This window comes from Cyphomyrmex costatus, unplaced genomic scaffold, assembly GCF_001594065.2.
Source record: "Cyphomyrmex costatus isolate MS0001 unplaced genomic scaffold, Ccosl1.0 scaffold241, whole genome shotgun sequence".
Taxonomy (NCBI): domain Eukaryota; kingdom Metazoa; phylum Arthropoda; class Insecta; order Hymenoptera; family Formicidae; genus Cyphomyrmex; species Cyphomyrmex costatus.
In genome coordinates, this window is record NW_017276489.1 from 1,604,524 (window position 1) to 1,626,457 (window position 21,934).

Genomic DNA, 21,934 nt, shown 5'->3' on the forward strand with positions numbered 1-21,934 from the left:
ACGAGCGACGGTGTTCTGAATTATGAGCTTAATTAATCGCGAAACGATCTTGCACGGGGGATAGGTGCCCAAACCGGGAGTTTTCGTGAAAGTGGCATCCAGCGGCCCAGCTGCGATCACGTGCAAATTGGAAGAGGCGTGACGAGAGTCCTGCATCACTTAACGCGCGCCGCGTTCCTTAATATATTTCTGAGGATCGGTGGGCGGTGCGAGAGCACCAGACGGTTTTTCGTAAAATATGGTACCGAATCCAAGACCCCGCGACCGAAGTCCCTGCCTTCTCTCAGGGCGGGCTAATCAATTTTTAAACGCGAGACTGTAGCAAGAAGCCGGAAAGTTGAACATAAAATTCTCAATCTTGATTCGGTGGCGTAATTTACACCAATATGAGGAGCGATGCGTCTGTCTTAACACTCGTTTCGAGTAGTTATATTTAAAATTTATTGATTATTTATATTAATTTGTCTTAATATGTATGTATTTTAATATTTTTATTAGGTATACAATATATTAATATGTTTCTGACATGTTTTCTAAATTAGTTTAAGCATTTAAATTATTTGTAAAAATTTTAGAACTTTTAACTTTTTTCGTCTTTGTTTTATGACAATGCGAGGAGTGATGTGTCCGTCTAGTCTTGCGCTAGTTTCGAGTTATGTTAATTTTATATTAGTGTATAGATATTAAAATTAAAATTAAATTAGAATTAAAATTAATCCGTTATCCATACTAATTTGTTTTAATGTTCTGTCTCTTACTATATAATTATATTTTATTTATTGCATGTCTGTCTCTCTAAATTGTCTCTACTTTATACAATATTATGTTTAAATTTTTAAATCAATTTCAGAGGTTTTAAAATCCTCAATTCTTTATAATAAATTACATGTAATATTTTACTATCGTTGTCGATATTAAATAACTTATGTTTTTCGCATTCTGAATTCTCTGATACACTCTAAAATCTCTCTCTCTCTCTCTCCTCTGTCTCTCTTTACATCAATAAATTTTAAGAATTCAAATTGATTTCTTTTGCAAATAAGTGAATTCTTACGTCCTTTAAATTTTAAAAATTAAAAGTGAATATTTTGTTGAAATAATGACGAATTACATCAAGTACAAAAATTAAAAGAAATGATCGAAATGCCTTTTTTGTACAAGCGATGAACAATACTGATAATCGGTTAATCATACAGTCATCTGTTAACAACGGAACGTTGGCATCAAAGATGATCTCGCCAGATCTCGCGATGACGGCGGCATTGAACAAAAAGAATATGCATTCGCATATATATAAATATATATATTTTCCCGTCACGCGCGTGTATCCGCCTCATAGCTGTAAATGCAGAGAGGAGAGAGAAAGAGAGAAGGAATGTACGTGTGAGCAGGTGCGTCGTCATTCATGCAGATAGATGATCATGGATAATTCGGAATCGGCCGCGTGCGCGCGCTCATTTCGGTGCCGATCTCTCTTGCTTCAACGTTTAACGTTGTTGTAAATTTCCGCCTTGAACGCGAGAGATCTAAGCGATAATTTAGCCTGCGCCGTGTGCGATTAAGTGCCGACGTTCTAATGGGATGTAATGATCGGCCGTGACGATCGAGAAGAGCTGCATGTCGATAGGTCGGATCCTCGCGATGCGAAACGCGATGCAAGAAACGAGCCGGATGATCGCGCAAAAACTTGTCCCGGAAATATAAAATGGCGGAATGTTAGTTGAAACACGCGGCGTATAATAAAAAAAGGTAAAAGAAATAAGAAAATAAACAGAATCGAGAATTCCTCGATTCGAGTACCGTAGAATGAGACAAGATTGTTAGAGTTTTTGGAATCATTTTTTATAATAATTTCTGCAAAATAGCGTCTATATTATTAGAAAAAAATTAAATTTCCCAAAAATATAAAAATTTCATGATTTATTTTATAATATTATGTCTGATTGTGAGTAAAATTATAGCAATCCTCTTATTAATTTAAAAGTTTCCTTCATTTCTTACGTAGTAAAATTGTATTTTGTAGTATTTGCAAATTTAATGAGAAAACGATAGCGTTACAAATTAAATCAAATTTTTTATACATATAATAAAACTCCAATAAATATTTGTGCAGAAATTAATTTGAATTGTAGTTTGGAGGGGTCGAATTAAATACAACTTAAAAGCTATATTAGATAAAACTATTATTTTTAAAACTGCAGCAGAATATTTATAATAATTTTGCCATAAAGCATAAACCATTATGCTAATAAAGCGTAAGTCATCATTATAAGTCGATTTATTTGTTTTGTTTTTTGCATTTGATTTCAAGGCATACCTACCTACAACCAAAATTTTTTAGCTGATTTTTTGGTTTTTAACTAATGATTTTAACAGCCACACAAACCATCCTTAAAAGCTGACCAATAATTAATCAACTTTTATCGCACGTACGGACCCCTTCGTTCGTAATTTCTTTCGAGCGTTTTTCGAAGGCAATTAATTCGTCCGTGGATCTGGGGATGATTCGCGTGAGAAAAAATCGAGGAAATTGTCGGCCGAATAACGTATACGCTGACACTCTAATCGCGTTTTAATTAACCCCTTCCAGTAGGACGTCGGCGCCGTGCCGACACGGGAGTTATAGATATTTCATTCGAAAATATAGGTTTTAATTTAGCGGCCGCTCGATCAACGTCCGGCCGTTATAAATGGACGCTATGATTGCTCGTTACACCGCTATGCAGAAAAGCGTTCGCCGGGACCGGACGGTTTGGAACTCCCTGGCGAGGAGAGACGATTGCGGCGCAGACAGATTAGCTGCTAGGCCAGCTGAGATATATTTTAATCGAGTTTCGTGAATTATTATTCGATCAGTTATCGATATGACGCCAGCGCGAATTTCAAACCTTCCTTAACTCCTTAATTAAATTCCCTTTTCATTCTGAATTCTGAATAGAAAATTGAGAAAGTATTACTATCTCGGGTTTTTCTCGAGAGCTCAAACTTACCGATCGAAGTCTGTAAGTCTCGATGAATCTCTAAAACCTTTGGCGAACGGATTACTGTCGATCTTCAATCTTGTTATCTGCAAGAAACATATTCTTCTATTAAGTTTTATATTTTTTCAAAATTTCAATAATATCTAAAATTAAAATGCGAAGGAAAAGATTTTGTATTAAGAAAAGAAATACTTTATTATTACGTGTAAATAGCAACTATTTATAGGTTGTTTGAACTACGATACAATGGTGGAATGATTTATGTTGCAGTAATGACGTTACTACAACCAGATTGTTTCTTGAGCATTCAACCACGAATGTTATAATGGTAACTGGATCATTTGGTTAATTTAGATAAATTATATTGATGTGATGTAAAGACTAATAGTTATCATTGCTCTTAGATCATTGTAAATGATCCAAGCCATAAAAATAGGTTAAGTTATACTACCAATTTCTATTTATAATAAAGAAATGTTTTGTGCGGTGATATTTTTGATAAAAAGGTATAAAAACTTGTTATATTTTTTTATCAAAAATATCATCGCATAAAACATTTCCTTATTATAAAATAGAAATTGGTACTAACTTGTAAAAGAAATACGTGAAAAAATATAATTTGATTGGATAAATTTTTGGTGAAATACAAACGATTAAAAAATTCAAAAAATTATATTAGAGTTATGTTTAGTTAACCATAGATATCTTAATAATCTGATTGAATAATTTCAATTGCAATTCCTGAGTCGTTCATATTTGAACACATCACGATTGACGCAACTATACGGATAGATAACTTATCCGTAGTAAATTGTCACCCAATCAAGTTTTGGTTGTCACAATCAGATCACGGTAACTAATACGATAGTTGACACATCAAAGTAAATAAATCATATCAATCATTTACATTTTTATCACATAAAGATAACTAGGATGATATAGCTATATTGTTCACAACTAAAATACTTCTGGTTATGTGAACTATATCTTTTTTCCCGTAGGACTCATATATTTCTTTTTATTAATATTTTATTATAACATACTTACAAATTTTTAATAAATAAGAAATGAAAGAGAAAGTCACTTCTGTGTATCTGATACGATGAATAACAGATTTTCCTTCTTAACACTAAAACCGCGGTTGTGCCATTTTTAATTAATTTGATAGTTCTTTCTTTTCCAATTAATTTGAATTTGTACGTGGAGCTATAGATTTTGTGACTTTTCATAAATAACGATCATAATTATAATAATTACAAATAATTTTATTTTTATGGTGAAAATCTTCTCTCGTAAAAATCTAAACTTACCTTGAATTGAGATTAAATTAATTAATGCGGTTTTAGTGTTAAGTAATATGAAAAAAATTGCAGGTCTCTCTCAAAAACTAATTCGAAAATCATAGCTTCGATCTCGCGATACTGAATTCAGTGATCTATTCGAATAGCTTATGCTTGTCGAGAGTTGACGTTGCACTGTATAATCGAGTGTTATTCGACGAAAAGTCTAGAGACTTACCAGCTGATTCTGATATGCCGTGACAGCGGTGAAAATGGCTTCGGGAAAAATAAACGTCTTATACTCCTCCTTTTGGAGGTCGGTGATGTGCAAACTGCTATCGTCGGTATGTCGACAGCGAATCAAGTGTATCCTCGGCTGATACCTGTGCATTGAGTTCAGTACAATCTGCAACAACAAAAAGATCTGCCGTTTGATTATTGCTCCTCTAGACAGGATTAAGCGCGAAAAATTGATTTCACGTTCTCTTCTTCAATGAATTCCGTGAACAGAATTGCGCGACATGTATCGCGATATCCTCAATAACAATAAAATACGATTATCGCTGCGATCGGCAACGATATTTCGCGCGAACGCACGCCTTAAGTCGCCGATTATCGTAAGTTATCGGATAATTATTTAGCTTATATGTCTCGGTACTTAATATATTTTGCGTCCAAAGGTGAAACGCTGGACTCCAGTTATCACAAGTAGATTATCAGCGATAGAACGCCTCTACCTTATTCGTCTGACTTTTATGTTTCTAGAAATGGGTCACAGCGGTCCATAGTGTAATCTTCCTAATGGACACGAGAGATAATAAATACAGAGGCAGAGAAAACTTATATATAATAACATAGCAACGTGGAATATTCACTATCGTTTAAGCCCGATTCGCCTGGTTTAGCGAAAATTTGTTTCGAGCAAAATTTTAACGGCAAGATCCACTCAGAATAAAACGAGAGCAACCATCTTATCGTTAAATGTCTTATGTACATTGAGCGAACAAATGGTTGCAATTACTGCAATTTGTAATAAAGAATTGCAATATAATCATTACTGTTAACATTATATTATTGTTAACACTATAGCAGTAATAATTTATACAATATTTGAAGAAATAAAAGTTGAATTAGAGTAAATTCCAAGATAAAATGATCCAAGATTGTATGGATCTTTAAAAAATTAGAGGTAGATGTTTAAAAATTTAAAAGCTGAAATTAAAAAAATGTTTTGAAATTTCAAAAATTTATGTGATGTTTGGTTAAATATATCGATTTCAGATTACAAAAATGGAGCTTCAATTAATGATCATAATTATTTTACCATGCAGTTATAATCACAAATATCAAATATTTTTCTCTCAGTAGTGTAGCAAAATCTGTGATTTAAAAGATTCTCCTAATTTTCGATATGAGACAAATAGAAATGGATCGCGTCTCGTTATTTCAAGTGAGAATCCCATTTCCGCAGAAAGAGAGACAGAGAGAGAGAGAGAGAAAGAGAGAGAGCGCTCTGTCGCAGGTAGATACCGTAGATAGCGCGCGGCGCTACAACCGGGGCGAAGTCCCGTATCGATTTCCTGTCCGAAACAATGTGGCGCGACGAAACAAATTCCCCGCGACGGTATCATGTAACGCGCGAGCAACCGCGCGCGCATCCCACGTTACCTCCGCCTTGCCGTTTTCGAGGGCAATCCGCGCGACGGGACATACGAAGGTGATTAGAATCGGGGGATGGTTTGGATTAAAATTAACTCCTGAGAGAGGAGAAGATAGAAAGAGACAAAGAGAGTAATTAGACATTGAAGATTAAACTTGATACTCGCATCTTGTGAACCGCGAGAATATCCAAATTACGCTTTCGAGTAAATTACGCTGAGATAAAGCGGCCTCTAGACCGCAGATCAATATTATTGCACAATATTTGATATCGCACAATATAATAGATCGTCTGGAGGCTATATTGAGCCACCAGACTCTCCGTAGAAATTTCATACATTTTTTAAGCAAGACTTTTAGCAGAAATTATACTAGACAATTACATTAACTCTGTCTGTAATTGAAAAGTGAAACTACTTATTGTTAATCAAGATGTAACTCTTTGTCTGCAGTTACGTACAAAAAATGCACATACAAAATGAATCTATTTACTGGAGAAAAACAAGACAATAAGGACTATGTAATATTTTTACTAAAATTGTTTTAACTTTAAATAATCTATTAATATTAGACAATAACTAGGCAGATGTCTACACGAACGTATTTTTATCAGCCTGCTGCAGCTACTGAATAAAACTTATCAAGTTCTTGTTTATATTTATCACGCAATATTGTTACAATTAATAAGAATACAATAATAAAACAGTAAAGAAGAGTCTAGAAAAACAGCCTGTCTATCAAGGCTGTTTGTCTTAATTGTTTAAAGAGCATCAATAATATTGTACAAAATAATTGCACAATAATATTGAGCATTTAGGGACCATTTGAGTCGACGGCACGTAGAGAGGAATTACAAGATCAAAAAAGATTGTACATATCACTCGCGCGTGTATTTGTGTAAATACATTTTTGGAAACAGATGTGGATTCAATAGACCTCGGGACCGTGGACGGTAAGCTGCTAATTACCGAAATCGAGCCGGTCGGACGGGCTCGTTAGCATACATCGGGAATGATCCTAGAACGAGAAGCAGTCTTGCAACAGACGGAGGCGCGAGAGAAAGAGAGAACGCGAGGGAAAGGGAGAGTGCGACGGTAGCCGGACTTATATATTATCGCTAATATGAAATATGGAGGCGGCTGCGGTGCCGCAACTGTTGAGACTTAACGGCTGCAGGTGGCCTGGTAGAGTCTTTGGGCATTTCGGGCCCTTCTCGCCGGCCCTGACTTTTAAGTCCCGTTCGCGCGACCGGCTTCGAACCTCGGCTATCCTTGGCTACGCATACATACACGCGTGCGAGCAAGCGGACGCGGCGATCACGTATTATGTATACAAAAAAAGTGTATACTATATACAAGATATTTCGTAAAGACCGTAACAACGCTTAGGGATAAAGTCCTGAGATTCCTGCGAGGACTCCTGAGAACATTTTGAAATGAAAATTCTATACCAAACTGTCGAGGCTGTAATAGTTTTTGAATTATAAGAATTTAAAGTTAGTGAATTGTAATATCGTCTAATAATCTTCGCGTTTTCTAAATGCGCGAACTTTAGGTATGATTCGATTATTTTTTATATGTACTTATATATAATTCAAAACGACCTCAGGAATCTACCTTTAAGCGTTATTACAATCTTTACAGGCACCCTGTATATTATATATGTATATATATATATATATCATATATACATATAGACATATACGATTAAGTATACACGAATATGCATATCCGCGACACGGCTGTCCGATAAACCTGTCGTGCGTACATCCGATCGGATAACTTATTCCGTCGAGCGCGACCAGTTTGGGAACTCGATTATCTCGATTTTCCCGGGAAACATGTGTACGAACAATGCTTCATTCGACAAAATTGTCAACGAGCGATGAAAGGGAAACGTCGGCTCCGCCGGAATCTCGATCTCCCGTTATCGTAAACTGTCATGAAAACGAATGTAGTCGTTTTCCTATCTGATTTTATAATTCAGTTATAATCGATTCATAATTAACCCTTATGAAGTGTCTTTATGAGTATAAATTACACATCTTTAAAGTTTATTTATTTCCTTTCGTTACGTGGGATGCGGGAAGACGGCTTGATGCGGGCTTGCGTTTTATTCCGGCAAATTGTGTGTCCGTAGGAGTTTACGACACATTGTAGATTACAATCGTAAGAACGTACCTCTCGTCGATGGAACGTGTTCTCACCACAATCATCGATGTTCAAGACAAATACACAAATAGCCAAGCATGAATACACATTGTGTCAGCGCTGAACACGAGGGATTTACGATGTGCAGCTGACAGCTATGTGTATCTATCGAATAAAATCAATTTTTCTACAAAGAGATGAAGAACATCTGGTCTGCAGCGATAATTTCTATATATTCCAAAATACTTCACGTCTCGGAAGAAAATATTATTTCCATGAAATGTTCAAACATGGAAGATGTGGAGATCCAATAAAATTGATATTTTACAAAATTTGTAAAGAAATAAAAATTGAATCAGTAAATAGACGAAACAAAATTATGTAAATCTTACAAAAGTTCTGAGTTAGAAATTTAAATATTTAAAAACTAAGTATTACAGACTTTATTGCTAAAAACTTATGTGATATTTTTTAGTATATAATAATTTGTTTATTATAAACAACCTAAATCGTAATATAATGTTCTGCGGAAGGTTATTCTTTGAGATTTCTTGTTTTTCCATATCATTGAGTTTCTCGCGTAAAAACATTTTCCGGAAAAAAGAAATCTCGTGCCTTGCGTGCCGTAAACGACGTACTTTTTTCTTCCAGTTCAATCGATTAGAGTCCATTTGTAATAATTAGCTACGAAAGGCTACCGAGAAACCGATCCGCTCACTGGCGTGATTTGCATGTGGCGATTTATCAAAGATCGCGTCATCCACGTAATACATGTTGATAGCGGCATTACACGGGCGATTTATTGGCATTTTTCTCCCCACGATAGATAGCAATCACGACGGAATGCCAGGTCGATCGTTAATCCGAGTCTCAATTAATACAAACGTGTTTCTAGATATGTATACTGTAATATAATATAGATAAAGTAGAATATCTCGGCAGCGATTTGTAGGAAAAATTAAATTTAAAATATCTTCGCAGAGAGAAAAGGCAAAGATCAGTCACAGTAGGGTTCAATAATTTAAAAGATCATAAATATCAGGATCTGATAAAAAATCAAGGATAAAAGATCCCAAAGTCTGACAAATTAAGGATTTAGTGATTCAGACAAATGTGAAAAAATCCAAAGATCACGACTATATTTTTAGAATCCAAATATCTTAAAAGAGGTTTTGTATAAAACCTTTTAAAATAAAATATTTTTTATCTTTAATCAAAGATGCCAAAAATTCTGAAAATGCAAGATTATTGTGCACCGTCAAACAAAAACGATACTTTTGCGATGACAAAGCTGATTATAATCCAGATTGTCGCAAAATATGCAAAGCACCGAAACGTGCTACGGTTCGCAATAGAAACAAAAAGGATCTCGCACTAATTATATTTATAGAAAATTGAATTCCAGTAAAATGAGTTAATTTTTATATATAACGTGATTTTACATATAACGTGATGAATTTTTACATATAAACAAAAAATGGTCATAGACACAAGCTTAATAATAGTGTATCAAAGCTGCCCTATGAGCAAGTTTTACACTTTTGATACATCATGGTTGTATTTAACTAAATTTTTAGATATTTCAAAAAATTTCGTTGTCTCTCTCCCTCTAAAATATCCCTCTAAATACCCATTTCTTTCTATAACGAAGCTAAGATCAGAGAACGCGCGCTGTCTATATCTACCTGTTACGTCTATGGTGAAAACTAACTCATTTCACCGGGACTCAATTTTCCACATAATTAGTGCAGAATCCTTTCCGAGCGTGTCACGAGCTGAATAAGTGACGGTCGTTTAAAGTCTGCGAGAAAATTGCGTTTAGGGTACAACCGGTGGAATCTACTAAGCGTGCTCACTTCGGTAACTTCACATTAATATCACACACGCGATTCGCCATGTGGAGCAAGTCGCACACTACCGGGCATATCTCGGCAGAAACAAATCCGCGAGTTCTTCGGCTACCTGTCGCAAGTACTAAACCAGTTTGAAAAATATCGCCGGCGATCTCGCGGCCAGGCGAAAAACAAACGTCGCGTCGCGACGTCCGGAATATGCATACGCACTCGCGTGCACGCTTGGGATGCTCGTGAAATCGAGTTTGGTTGTGTCGTGACGACGAAAATCCTTCGTTTTCTTTTTCCTTCTTTCTCACTCTCAGAATCGCGCTCTCCCTTTCCGTCCCGTTTCCTCTGCCTTTCCCTGTCCTTCCACGGACACGCGAAGCAGGCTATGGATTATCCGGATCCACACGCAGGATACCCACAATGTAAGCGTATATAATTACGCAAAGGCCGCGAATTATAGGCGTATTAATTAAACGGCCCAAGGGCGTAATTGAGCGAAGCCTCGCTCGCAGAGAGGTGTCCGGTGCCACTTCATTGATTATAATGTGCGTTAAATTTGTGCCGTTTCGCAAATCGCGCTCGCCGCATCGGTCTGTTGTGCGTTTCAGAATTCTTTCGTCGACAATTTTTTCCATCTTGTAACGATTTTTTTTTTTATTTAAACCAGTCGAGAATATCACGCAGAAAAATATTCCCAGAAATCAGCGGATTTCGGAAAGGATTTTATTAATTAAGTTTACCTAAAGTATCTCATTTCGCATCGGATTAATGGAAGAATTTAAGTTCTCATTGGATTCCGGATTGGATAACTGAAGATGAGAAAAAAGAAACAACATATACATATATATTGTATAATGCTGTGTTGTTCTTATCTTATAAGGCTTATAAGATCGGTACAGATTTTTGCGTAATGCACAAGTATAATATAATAAACTCAACCAATCAGAGTCACTTACTTTATAAATTAAAGAAAAGACTCTATGATTGATTGAATTTCTTATGCTTTATATATGAAGGTAGTATAGAAAAGTTCTCGGTCTGACACAAAAATAACGCCACAAATATCAAACTGCTATAATTTTAAACAAACTTAATCCTGCATAGGACTATTGTTAACATTTCAAAGAAATGCGTTTATTGGTTTTTCGTTTCGATTGTATGTAAAGCGACCAATCTTTGGTTCCATTATGACAGTGCTCCTGCTTATATCTTTTCAATTGTAATCGCAAAATTGCATGAATTGGGCTTTGAATTGGTTTCGCACTAAAGTTGGCAAAGACTAATGTTTTTCTTTCAAAGAATAAAATATTGTGTTTTTTTTAAACACGTTTTTAATGCCTTAAACATATTTTTAATGATATATATTGTAACAAAACAAAACATGTTTAAAACATGTTTTTTCCAACTGTTTTGCACGCACCATATTCACCAAATTTAGCTACCTTTTTCCTCTTTTCGAATATAAAGAATGCTCGCAGAAAAAACATCTGGCTCAAATATTAAAGTAATTGATGAAACTGTTATAAATTAGTTTGAAAGCTTAGAGAAATCGCATTATACTGTAAAAGGTAGATAAAAAAGTTATAATATCATTGATCGAATAAGCGTATTGAGCTGAAAAGAAACTATGTTGAAAAATTAAAAAAATTGCCAAAATTTGTTTTCTTTATCAGGCCGAAAACTTTTCTAACTAACCTCGTATTATGCAAAAATCTGTACTTTCTCTCATAAACAAGTGAAACGCTAGATTATTTGCATATTGTTTGCACCGCGAAGCGTTGGTTGGTTGGAATAATGTTTCCGGTGTCGATGAAGATCCGAATTTAATTCCGCGAGGAACTGACTCTCATCGAGGAAGAAGCACCGAGAGAGAAGTCGTTTTCCGAAGGTAGCAGCTTCATGGCGAGAGAGGTGATCACATTGCGGTATCCTGGGGTGTTCTTATTCGTTTTCTGCGCGTCGCCGCGTGTGGGACAACTCGCCGCAACCTGTCGAGACAACAATCCGCTTCGCTCCGTTTGACTCCTCCACGCGTGACGTGTGCGTACACCGGTCAAGCGCGAGTAGCGAGATACGCACACGCGAAACGTTACTCACGCGTTTCTTTTCTTTGTTTTCCGCATAACTTTTCGCTTAATATATCAACTCCGCCGCTCGCACGGGCATTCCCGCGGGAAGCCGAGAGATAGGAAACCTAATACCGCGCCTTAAGCGAAAGGACTTACTCCTCGCGAGATCGTGAGAACACTTTTCTCGAGCTAATTGTAAGATACTCGGCAAGATCGATCGCGTTTTTTCCGTCGAGTCAATCGTGAGCATAATTAAGAAACCGATCGCTGCATTTACGCCGTTTCCTTTTTTCGTCGCTGCACTCTACGCACTTTCCTTTTTTCGTTTTTTAGATTTATCATCGAGCAATTATAGCCGAGTAATTAAACGCTCCTATATGTTTTTCAGTTAAATTATATTCGTATCGATTAAAAGAATTAATATATGATATTGCTTTTACTAACGAGCTGCGCGATAATTTTTTTCATTCAAGGACGTTGCCAATTTTTTAATACGTTATGCTATTATAAAATATACAGTGAATGCAAGAAGTATTCGTACTGTGAAGATTTTTATTTAAAAAATCTTATTTGTAGAAAATAAACATTATAATTAGCAATTTATTAATAAGTACACTGGGAATACTGTCCTGATATAAATAGAAAAGTTTCGCGAAAATAACGAAAATAATATCTCATGATCTTATAGAAACCCAAATTTTTTTATTAATATACTCGTTGTAAGTAAATACTCGTTCAAACAATGATTAATAAGTTGCTAATTAATTTACTTTCTAAAAATGAGATTTTTAATATTTGTACAAATACTTTTATTACATTCACTGTCTACGCTAAAATAAATGAAGTTTTTACGCTCTTACGCATAATAAACAACTGTATAATATTTATTACTTCGTAAACAAATTATTAGATGCATTCACTCTATTGAAGTAAAATTTAACTCTAAAAAATGAAATCTTATTCTTAGAAATTAACAATTGAGCCACTCATTTCAAAATTGGCACGATTGTCAGTCCTTTCCATTCTTTAGAATTATATTTTACTTCAAAGATTTTAAAGAATTGAATAACAAGCTGTGATATAACTTTTTCCATTCAAGAATACACGTCGACAATTTTATCTTACACCGGAATACATATATGAATAAATTAATGTTCACGCTTACACATACACAATCGCATAATATTTATTACTTCATAAATAAATTATTAAATGCATTGAATATTATCAATTATTCAATTTCATAAGTTTACATACCAATGTATTTCTAAAGAGAGAGATTAGACATACATTAAATATAAATTGCTATAATATTCAAATACAGCCTGCAAATCATCGCAGATTTTTTTAGCCTTGTATAAATTTATAAGTAGAAATTCGTAAGTATCTTAAACCTCGTATACTTGCAAGTGGCCGATTTGTCATTGTAAAATCAACTTGTCCATAATACACTTTTCGCAGCACTCAGCAAAACTATTTAAATTGTGTACAATATGATGGGCACATCGTTGCGTTGATACTTATTTATTAGCTGTTATTTATGTACTGCGGATTTGAATACACACCATGCCCGGCTCTCTCCGCGGTCGGCTCGTAAAAATTCCGTCGCTCGAAAATGACTTTCTCCTCCGTGGCAAGACCGCGAAAGGGATCGAAAAAAAAGGACCGGAGAGAAGGAGTGAAGAAAGAGATGGGGGGGCAGGTAACAACGCAAGTTTCGAGAAACGGGTGGTAGGACAATCCGCTACGTTTTCCCACCTGTCGATCAGCGTTGCACCGCGCGCACTTTATTCGCGTGTTTACCGAGCAACCGGTAATTACGGCAAATCCTTCTCGTCCGCGATATTTCAAGGAGATTAACTTTACATCTCTCCCGCGGTAACTTCTTTTCCGCGCTCGGAGAAGTACCGGTTTCTTCAAAACTGTACGGTGTGGTATGGCACTATCCATCGAGAGATAAAACTTCCCGATAATCTTCCGCGTACAATGAACAGAAATCGTTGATATTGTTGTGTTACGGTATATTGCTCCTTGTTTCTTTTATTCTCACAATTAGACACATGTATCTTTAGCGTGAGAATTTTTAAAACGCTCTTATTCTTATTGATAAAAAAAATCAAATTACGATATGTCGTAATCAAGATTCATGTAAAAAAAAAAAAGAATTTACATTTATTAGAAGTTTCATTTTTATATCATGAATATGAGGAGTGAGAGAGAGAGAGAGAGAGAGAACTAGTCTGTGGTCTTTACTTATCTGTGCTGTCATAAAACATGAGCGTAGCATGGCGCACGCCATGCTTGTAATGGAGGCGCTACGAATATGACCGGAAGTGGAGGATTAATACTCGCGTTTCTACGGTACAAAAACACGCATCGAACTGACTTACAGCTGCGCGAATAAATTCTAGATGAAAGAGCAGCCAACAAAAAATAACAGCAATAACGGAAACAAGTAGCGGTAACTTTGCAGGTAGAGTAAAAAAAAAGTCGTAGGAAAAATCGTAGAATTAAAAGTAAATTTTACACTTGCTGATCTATCGCGAATTCCATCTCGAAAGAAAATGGAAAATACAAACATTCGAACTCTCTAAAGCTGAATCAGTGATGAACAATTATCCAGAGGCATACTTGGCTACTGGATGGGATTCAATTCACTATAGGTGAAAAAGAAAAGAAGTTTTAACATTATATAATTAAAATACAGATATTTGCACATCAGTTCTAAAACCATTGAATGTATACAAGTTTGGCTAGATTAGGGATTCGACGTTTCATTAATTTTTTAAATTGAATTTCACTATGAATTCACTGATTACCAGTGGCATAATTGGGATTAATGTCAGTGATCATCCATTGATTCAGCTTTGTGCCCGTTTCTATCAGTCTCGGTTCAATTAACTCTGCATCTTTTTCTAGTTAAAAGAATTTTTTTTAAATGAAGAATAAGTTGAGTTGAGATTAAAGTTAATCTATACATTGGTAGAAAGAGGCATATATCTGAATCAGTGAATAATCATATCAATTCTACATTGATAGAAACGAGTATTAAAGAGAAGAGTTTGATGGGAGAAAACTCGCGCGCGCGCCCGCGCGCAGGTGGATGACCGCTTTTGGACCACCATGTAGTAGCCGAGTCGCGCAGGCGGGGGTCTTATAATATCGCGTCATACGAAACGATGAAATAGTGGCCGTAGCGAAGGAATGTTCCCTACCACTCGAGTCGTCGAGTTGAGTTGACTGGCGCGTTGCGTGGTTCGCCCGGCTCGACCGACCGCTTTCAACCGGTGTGTCTGTTCTCCGTTCCTCGCCAGTGTTTCTCTGTGCGCGTACAGGGTGTTTGGCAATTGCCGGATACAACCGGAAAGGAATAACCGGGTTCCCCGTCACGAAGCTCAACTCGATCTCCCTTTTGATCTCCCTCCCTCCCTTCGAGAGCAATCCCCTTCGTTTCTGTTTCTTTTTTCTTTTCTTTCGAAGCCGACTGCTGCACTTACGAATTGTTTCCGATCGCAGTTAACGCAAATCGACCGTGACGGAGAATCAAAACGTTTTTGAAAGGATTGTTACAAGAACGATTGAACCTCAAACATCTCGAAAAGCGCGTCGGTCGTTGGAAATTATACACGGTTTCTTAACCAAGAGGATCCGCTCTCGGATCTACTTGTTATTTTATGCTTATTGACAGTTTATATTTGCGTATTCGCCCACTCGACGTGTGAGGAGATCGTAGAATTCATATACTGACGCGTATTATGACTACTTTTACGAGCGATATCAATGAGTGAGCATCGCGACGAACGTTACGATACTGGATAGTGATATCGCCATTAAAGATAATGCATGTGTAAAGTATTAAGTTAGGACAGAGCAATATTCAGGCGAGAACTGTTAATAATCTTCTTCTCTCATATCTAATGTCATATTGATTTATATATGAAATGTCACTAACTTTATCCAGTTACATCAAGACTACGCGTGTCTTCAATGAAAGGCAGATTATATTATAAATAAAACAGAAACGAGGACTCGTATACAAGAGGAGAAAAATTTCGATTCGTTTAACAAATTTTCTATCTTTTCTGGAAAAGAATGGAAAAATAAACATCTAGTATTCATTCAAAAAAATGTAAGACGCTTAGTGTGTAAAAGATAATTTACTTTGTCTATTTCATGACAAAAGGATAATTCTGAAAATACCATGTAAATGAAATATGTCAAGAGTTATTTGTATAGAAAATTCCTTGAAACATTTTTAATCTCTCAACATTTTTCTCTATGCGTTTCTATTGTCAAAAACACTAAACCACCTTTTGTAAAGTTCATAAAGACATTAATCTTTAAGGTGGGATGGCCCAGATATATATTTTTTTTAAATCTAAAACTCTTGAAGTTCATTATTTTTAGATATCACATCTCTATCTCATAAGGATATAATATATAGCCATAAAAATAAATATTTTTTGATATTCTAAGTGCCCCGCCTACCAACTTACGTATCTTTAGACCACCTACTGAAAAGTTAAATACATTTAGGAGGCGCATTCGCTTCCTTCGCATTGAAGTACCGCGACCGCAGCGGTTACCGAGTCATCCGAGTAAATCGCGTAAAAGAGGAGAAGTGGAAAAAAAAAGAATATTCTGCAGCGAGGAGAAACAGGAAATCGCCCATCGTGATTATCATTTCTACGATTTATCCTCCACTCGCGGATAAAGCTCCGAAAAGCATTCACGTGCGCGTTTACACGCGTTCTCCTCAGTCGCCGTGAGGGAGAGATATGCTGAGGCAAAGCCGAGAACGGCCGGAGCCGTCTCGAGAGATTCAAAAGGTGCTCGACGGGGCCAGGCGTGGGCTACCCGTGATCATCATGACAAAAGCTCGGGGCAAACATCCGTTCAATTTATTAGCTTATAGGTAACGCCGTCTTCGTACTACCTACTATACACCACCTACGACACCAGCCACGGATCGCTTATAATACCTACAACATTATGGGCATGCTCCCAAGCTAGCACGAGGCCCCCCTTTTCTCCCTTTTTTGTCGCTCGGTGGCCCGCTGCACCCTCCCAAGGCGAGCGATCCTGTCCTCCCCATAGAGTTCCAGTTTTTACGGTCACGACAGACCTGTGACATTTTCCGGATCCCAGGGGATAGAGAAAGACTGTTCGCAACGTGTTTGTTCAAGGATTAACTTCCTAACAATTTAATGACAAGTTTACGATAAATGGTTAGTGCAAAGAAGAATATTTATTTTTTTTTTTTTTTTAGAAAAACGACCTTTTGTTGAAGCATTAATAATCTTGGGGTTATGCGCGATTAAAAACGAGAAGAATTCTGATGATTATAATTATTAATTGTTTGCTTTATCAGAGTATACGTTATTATATGCTTTGAATTAATTGAAAATTTTAATAAGGTATTTATGAAAAGAATGATTTTGCTGAAGTATCTAAAAATTTGGATCTGAAAATAATTTTGTTGGTTATCAAAATACCTAATTGCGTGTAGCGCTGCTGATAATATTGTAAACAGTTTTGACATTCTATAAACAACCAAAACATTCTACATAACTATTTTTTAATCTGTATCTGATTAAATTTTTAGCAAAACAGTTTTTTTCGTGCACTAAAAAAAAGAGTTTAGTCTTAGTTATCAAAAATGTTGATTGAAATAATATATTTCAATTAAATTAATATAATCAAAAATAATTTTACTTTTCTAAATATTCAGTAATTGTTACCAAATATTTTATTATATATTTAATAATACTCGTTAAATATTTAAAGAAATAAAATTATTTTTGGTTATATTACATTAATCAGAACATTTCATTGAAATTTATTTATTCAACATTTGGTAGCTGCTACTTTTTTCAGTATGTAGGATGACAAATCTTTAATCAACTTGATTTGATGTCTTTCAGATCTTCGAGATCAAAACGAGAGTGTAGACGTATAAAATCATTATCTCAAGAATATTTTATTATCTTGTTAAGATGTTTTTATCGAGCGTTACAAGCATTGTTTTTAAAGGAACTCGATATGTCTCGGATTTAGCAATCTCTCGTTTCTCGTACGTATCCGTGCCATGCGGGACGCGTGAAAACGCGTACATGTTTCCAATTAAGGAATAAAAGAGATATTTCAGACTGAGGATTAACTTTTATCGAACGTTTACAACGGGAGGAGAGATAGCGGAATATTAAGTTTCGCGCGGTTTATCGCCAATCTCGCGGTAAAGGCAGAAATCGCGCCGTAAATTCGCGCATTTATTCTACGCGGTTTCGAGTTCCCACATTAATAAGCAGGAAAACGCATCGAGACGAAGAATCAACGTACGTATCATTCATTCGTGAATTAAACCACCACACATCGCCAACTTTGAAATTTGTCAAAGTGTTTATTTCACACATTCGATCATGTCCCTAATATAATACAAGTATTATTGATGGCTTTTACATGAAAAATGTAAAACGGATGAAAAAGAAATGTAACAATATTTTTTGCCATTGAAATAATTCGCTATTTAAATCCTGCTGACAAAATCCAGCTGACATAATCCAGCTGACAAAAATCAGTCTATCGTGTGGCATTAAAATTCTGGCAGCTCAATATTATTGCAATTGATGAAAGTTTATTTGTTATAAATGTTATATAATTGCTTATATATTACATTTTATAGTTATTTAACTCTTTTTACATTAATACTTTTAAGGTAGCGACAAAAGCAGTCCATTTATTGATTGCATTTTAAGTTCCATACTGATTTAGTTTTATTTATACTATATAATTATTTTTAGGTATGAAGGAAAATATAATAGTACATTTATCAATTACATTTTAAATAGATTATTCCACAAGTATCGTACTGATTCAATTCTTTTTGTACAAATACTTTTAAAGTGTAATAGAATTTTTGCATATGTGTGCAAAATATTTTCACTTTAATTGATTAAAACTATTTGTCTTCTATGACCAGTCAATTAATAAAATTTCCTGTTGTAATTCCCGACTTCTCGAGTACTATTATTCCGTCTCATTCCATGAACTTCAACTTTTCATTATCGCACGGCAACTTCGCGCCTGCGACGCCACTTTATCAGAAAAGCAGACGGCGTTTTATTGCCATACGGACTCGCGCGGCCTGAAATTTTCTTCTCAATATCAGCTTTATCGGCTCAGCGACTTTGCATGTAAATGCTCGAAATTATAGTCGATCAACTGCGATTTTGCTTCGAAATTTTCATTCCTTTAATCCTTACCATGTAAACGATACGCCCGTTTTTTTCCTCGCGGCTTACGTGTTGCTGCAAAATTCATCAAACTCTTCTCTCTCTCTCTCTCTCTCTCTGTCAAGTCACTTTCCGATTATCTTATGCATAATTTGAAATAAACTTTTTTTCCGATCATTCCCAATGAATACGTTTTCACGAATGGCGAGAAATTGGCTCGTCATCGATCGGCCAACGACGACGGCGACAACGGCGAGGATGGAATATTATCCATGGACAACATCGACGCCCACGATTAACGACCTGCGCCGATAACCCATGGGGCCCACGCTTCCACCCTGATGGGGTGTTGTCCCGGCTCATTCGTTTTACGAGGCCATTTTCGGCGCGCGCGGTCACTCGAGGACTCGTCAACGATCACGCGAGCGCGAGAAGAGACTGAGGGAATTGATATGAGGGCGTGAAAAACGGCACTGCGAGCATCGCCAATGTTGCTACGTTAAACTAATCCGCAACTCGCTTGTTCAGCCGTCGGATTTACGAAGGCGACGGTCCTTCGTGATGTCACCGTCTGTGAGAGAGAGAGCGTCCAAATAGATTTTTTATTTTAACAACAATTTAATTTAACACACGCGAATAAAAAAGGCCGTATTCGAAGTGGTTCTTCGTGCCTAACATTTTTTGTGAGTTTATACAATTTCTAGTTTGAACTGAAAATATAATACGTAATTTGTTTCATCGGTCCATTTTCACTTAATGTAGTCTAATTTGAAACTTGACAGTCTGATTCTGACGACAAATCTGTGACAGCTACTGACACTGAGTCTGTAAGACCCGTTTAATTTATGTTAATCAAAAGGTACTAATTAATTTTAAGGAAACAAAATAGCATAACTTCTATAAATAGGAATGAATATGAATGTGTTTAATAAATAAATAAATAAAATAAAAATTGATTTGTTTGACATTTTTGATAAAGGGATTTATAATTGAGTCTATATTCTTACGCAGAAATCTAATACTGACTAATTTATTACTGAAAAACAGTAGGTAGTAAGATGATATCATTTTGAACATATAATATAATTCTGCAGAGAATGCTTGATTTAAATTCACTTTTCGAAATTCAAAGCTTCTTTTGGCTTCTTCTTATCTGATACCCTTTAGTGTTTTCCGCATGTGATCAAGGTTACTAAATTTGGACCTTGAAATTAAATTGAAATCTTTTTTCGTTTCAACTTGTATCATGTTACTCTAATTGATAACTTATTCAAGACACTAAAAGTATTAAACAACAGTATTTTTACTATTTAAAATAAATAATTAATTATTGTATTTTTTAATATTAAATTAATCAGTATTAAATTTCTATAAGGACGATAGACCGCCAACTTGGGAATGTTGTCCTAAAATTGAGCATTTCAAAGAAAATAATCTCAAAATTTTCTCTGAGACTTAAGTCCTTTTAAGTTTTACATTTTTTTAAGCCAAGGAATCTCTTTAAAATCTGAATATAATCATCGTCGGTGTTATATTCATGGATTATATATCCCCGGGGCGTAATCGAACGCGACGGGAAGAGAGTTCCCCGTGCCACGTAATAGCGGTAGCATGTCCAACGGTTCCGACATTTCGCGTCCGGCGGCCATTGTGCGCTAAACTCCGAAATAAAGGGGAGATACGCCGCGGCCCAGAAATTACGCATCCGCTGAAAGGCAGGCGCAAATTACAGAACGGTGTAATGGCCGGGGTGCATGAAGCGCCTTATCGCCGACAATTTCTGCAGGAGGAGGAAAATCTTGCGCGCGAAATTATTCTACGTAGATTATATGGAGATCGGTGCTCGATTTTACACGCTTCGTTGGCGACGCACTAATGTTTAACCGTTTTGACGCCGAACTGACTATGGATTGCATTGAGTGCGTTGGTAATCTTTAAAAAAATCACCCAGATATTTAAATTGCATAAATTTCTCCTTAAGAATAGCCGTAAAATGAGTAAATAACTATTTACGCTATAACGCTATGAATACGAGTAATCAGAAATTATAGAATATTTGTGACTAAAATTGCATTGTAGAATAATTAGAAACTCCAATTATTACTTTGTAATATTAGTAATAATATATATATACACTATACATATATATTTATATAATTACATCTATAATTTTATATATCAAAAATATGTTTGCCGAGAAATAAATAGTTGCTTCAGCATTAAAAAGAATCTGCGTTAACGTGTTGAAATAAATATAAAAATTTCAGCACTTTTTAAAGATTTTAATTCAATTTTAGAATTTTATGTCTCCTAAAAAAGCTCTGACTAAAAGTGTACTCGATGACATCTAAATTGATTATAAATGAACGATTTAATTGGTCCTCTTACCTGACCGTGCTTATCCATGTCGTTGTTTGTCAGCTTGACTTTCTCGAAAGAGACGACCTGTTTCCGCAGTTGCTCACCGGTGAAGGGTGAGTCGGGATGAACGTAAAGTCGCACAGGCGCCGGTGGATCCGCTTTGCCTGCCTCTAACCAACAGCTACGGTGATAGGCGTATCGATACCTCTTGTTGTCGACCGGCACGATGTCCATTAATACTGCATAACGACCCTCGGACTTGAGTCCGGTAAAGGATACCCGGCACGTCGGAAACATCCGTCTGCGAAAGAATGCAAAAATAATATAATAACAAGCGTATATAATAATCACGAGTACT

General features: G+C 35.9%; 1 protein-coding gene across 1 annotated transcript in view; it reads right to left on the bottom strand.

Moving 5' to 3' along the window:
• The window catches only part of LOC108774273 (T-box transcription factor TBX20), a 70,345-nt gene that overhangs the window by 19,053 nt on the left and 29,358 nt on the right, over positions 1-21,934 (bottom strand). The window contains exons 3-5 of the mRNA XM_018540337.1: positions 21,604-21,877; positions 4,500-4,667; positions 2,991-3,067 (exon numbers count right to left, since the gene is read on the bottom strand). Coding sequence (XP_018395839.1) covers positions 2,991-3,067; positions 4,500-4,667; positions 21,604-21,877 — 519 coding nt within the window. The remainder of the gene's footprint in view (positions 1-2,990; positions 3,068-4,499; positions 4,668-21,603; positions 21,878-21,934) is intronic.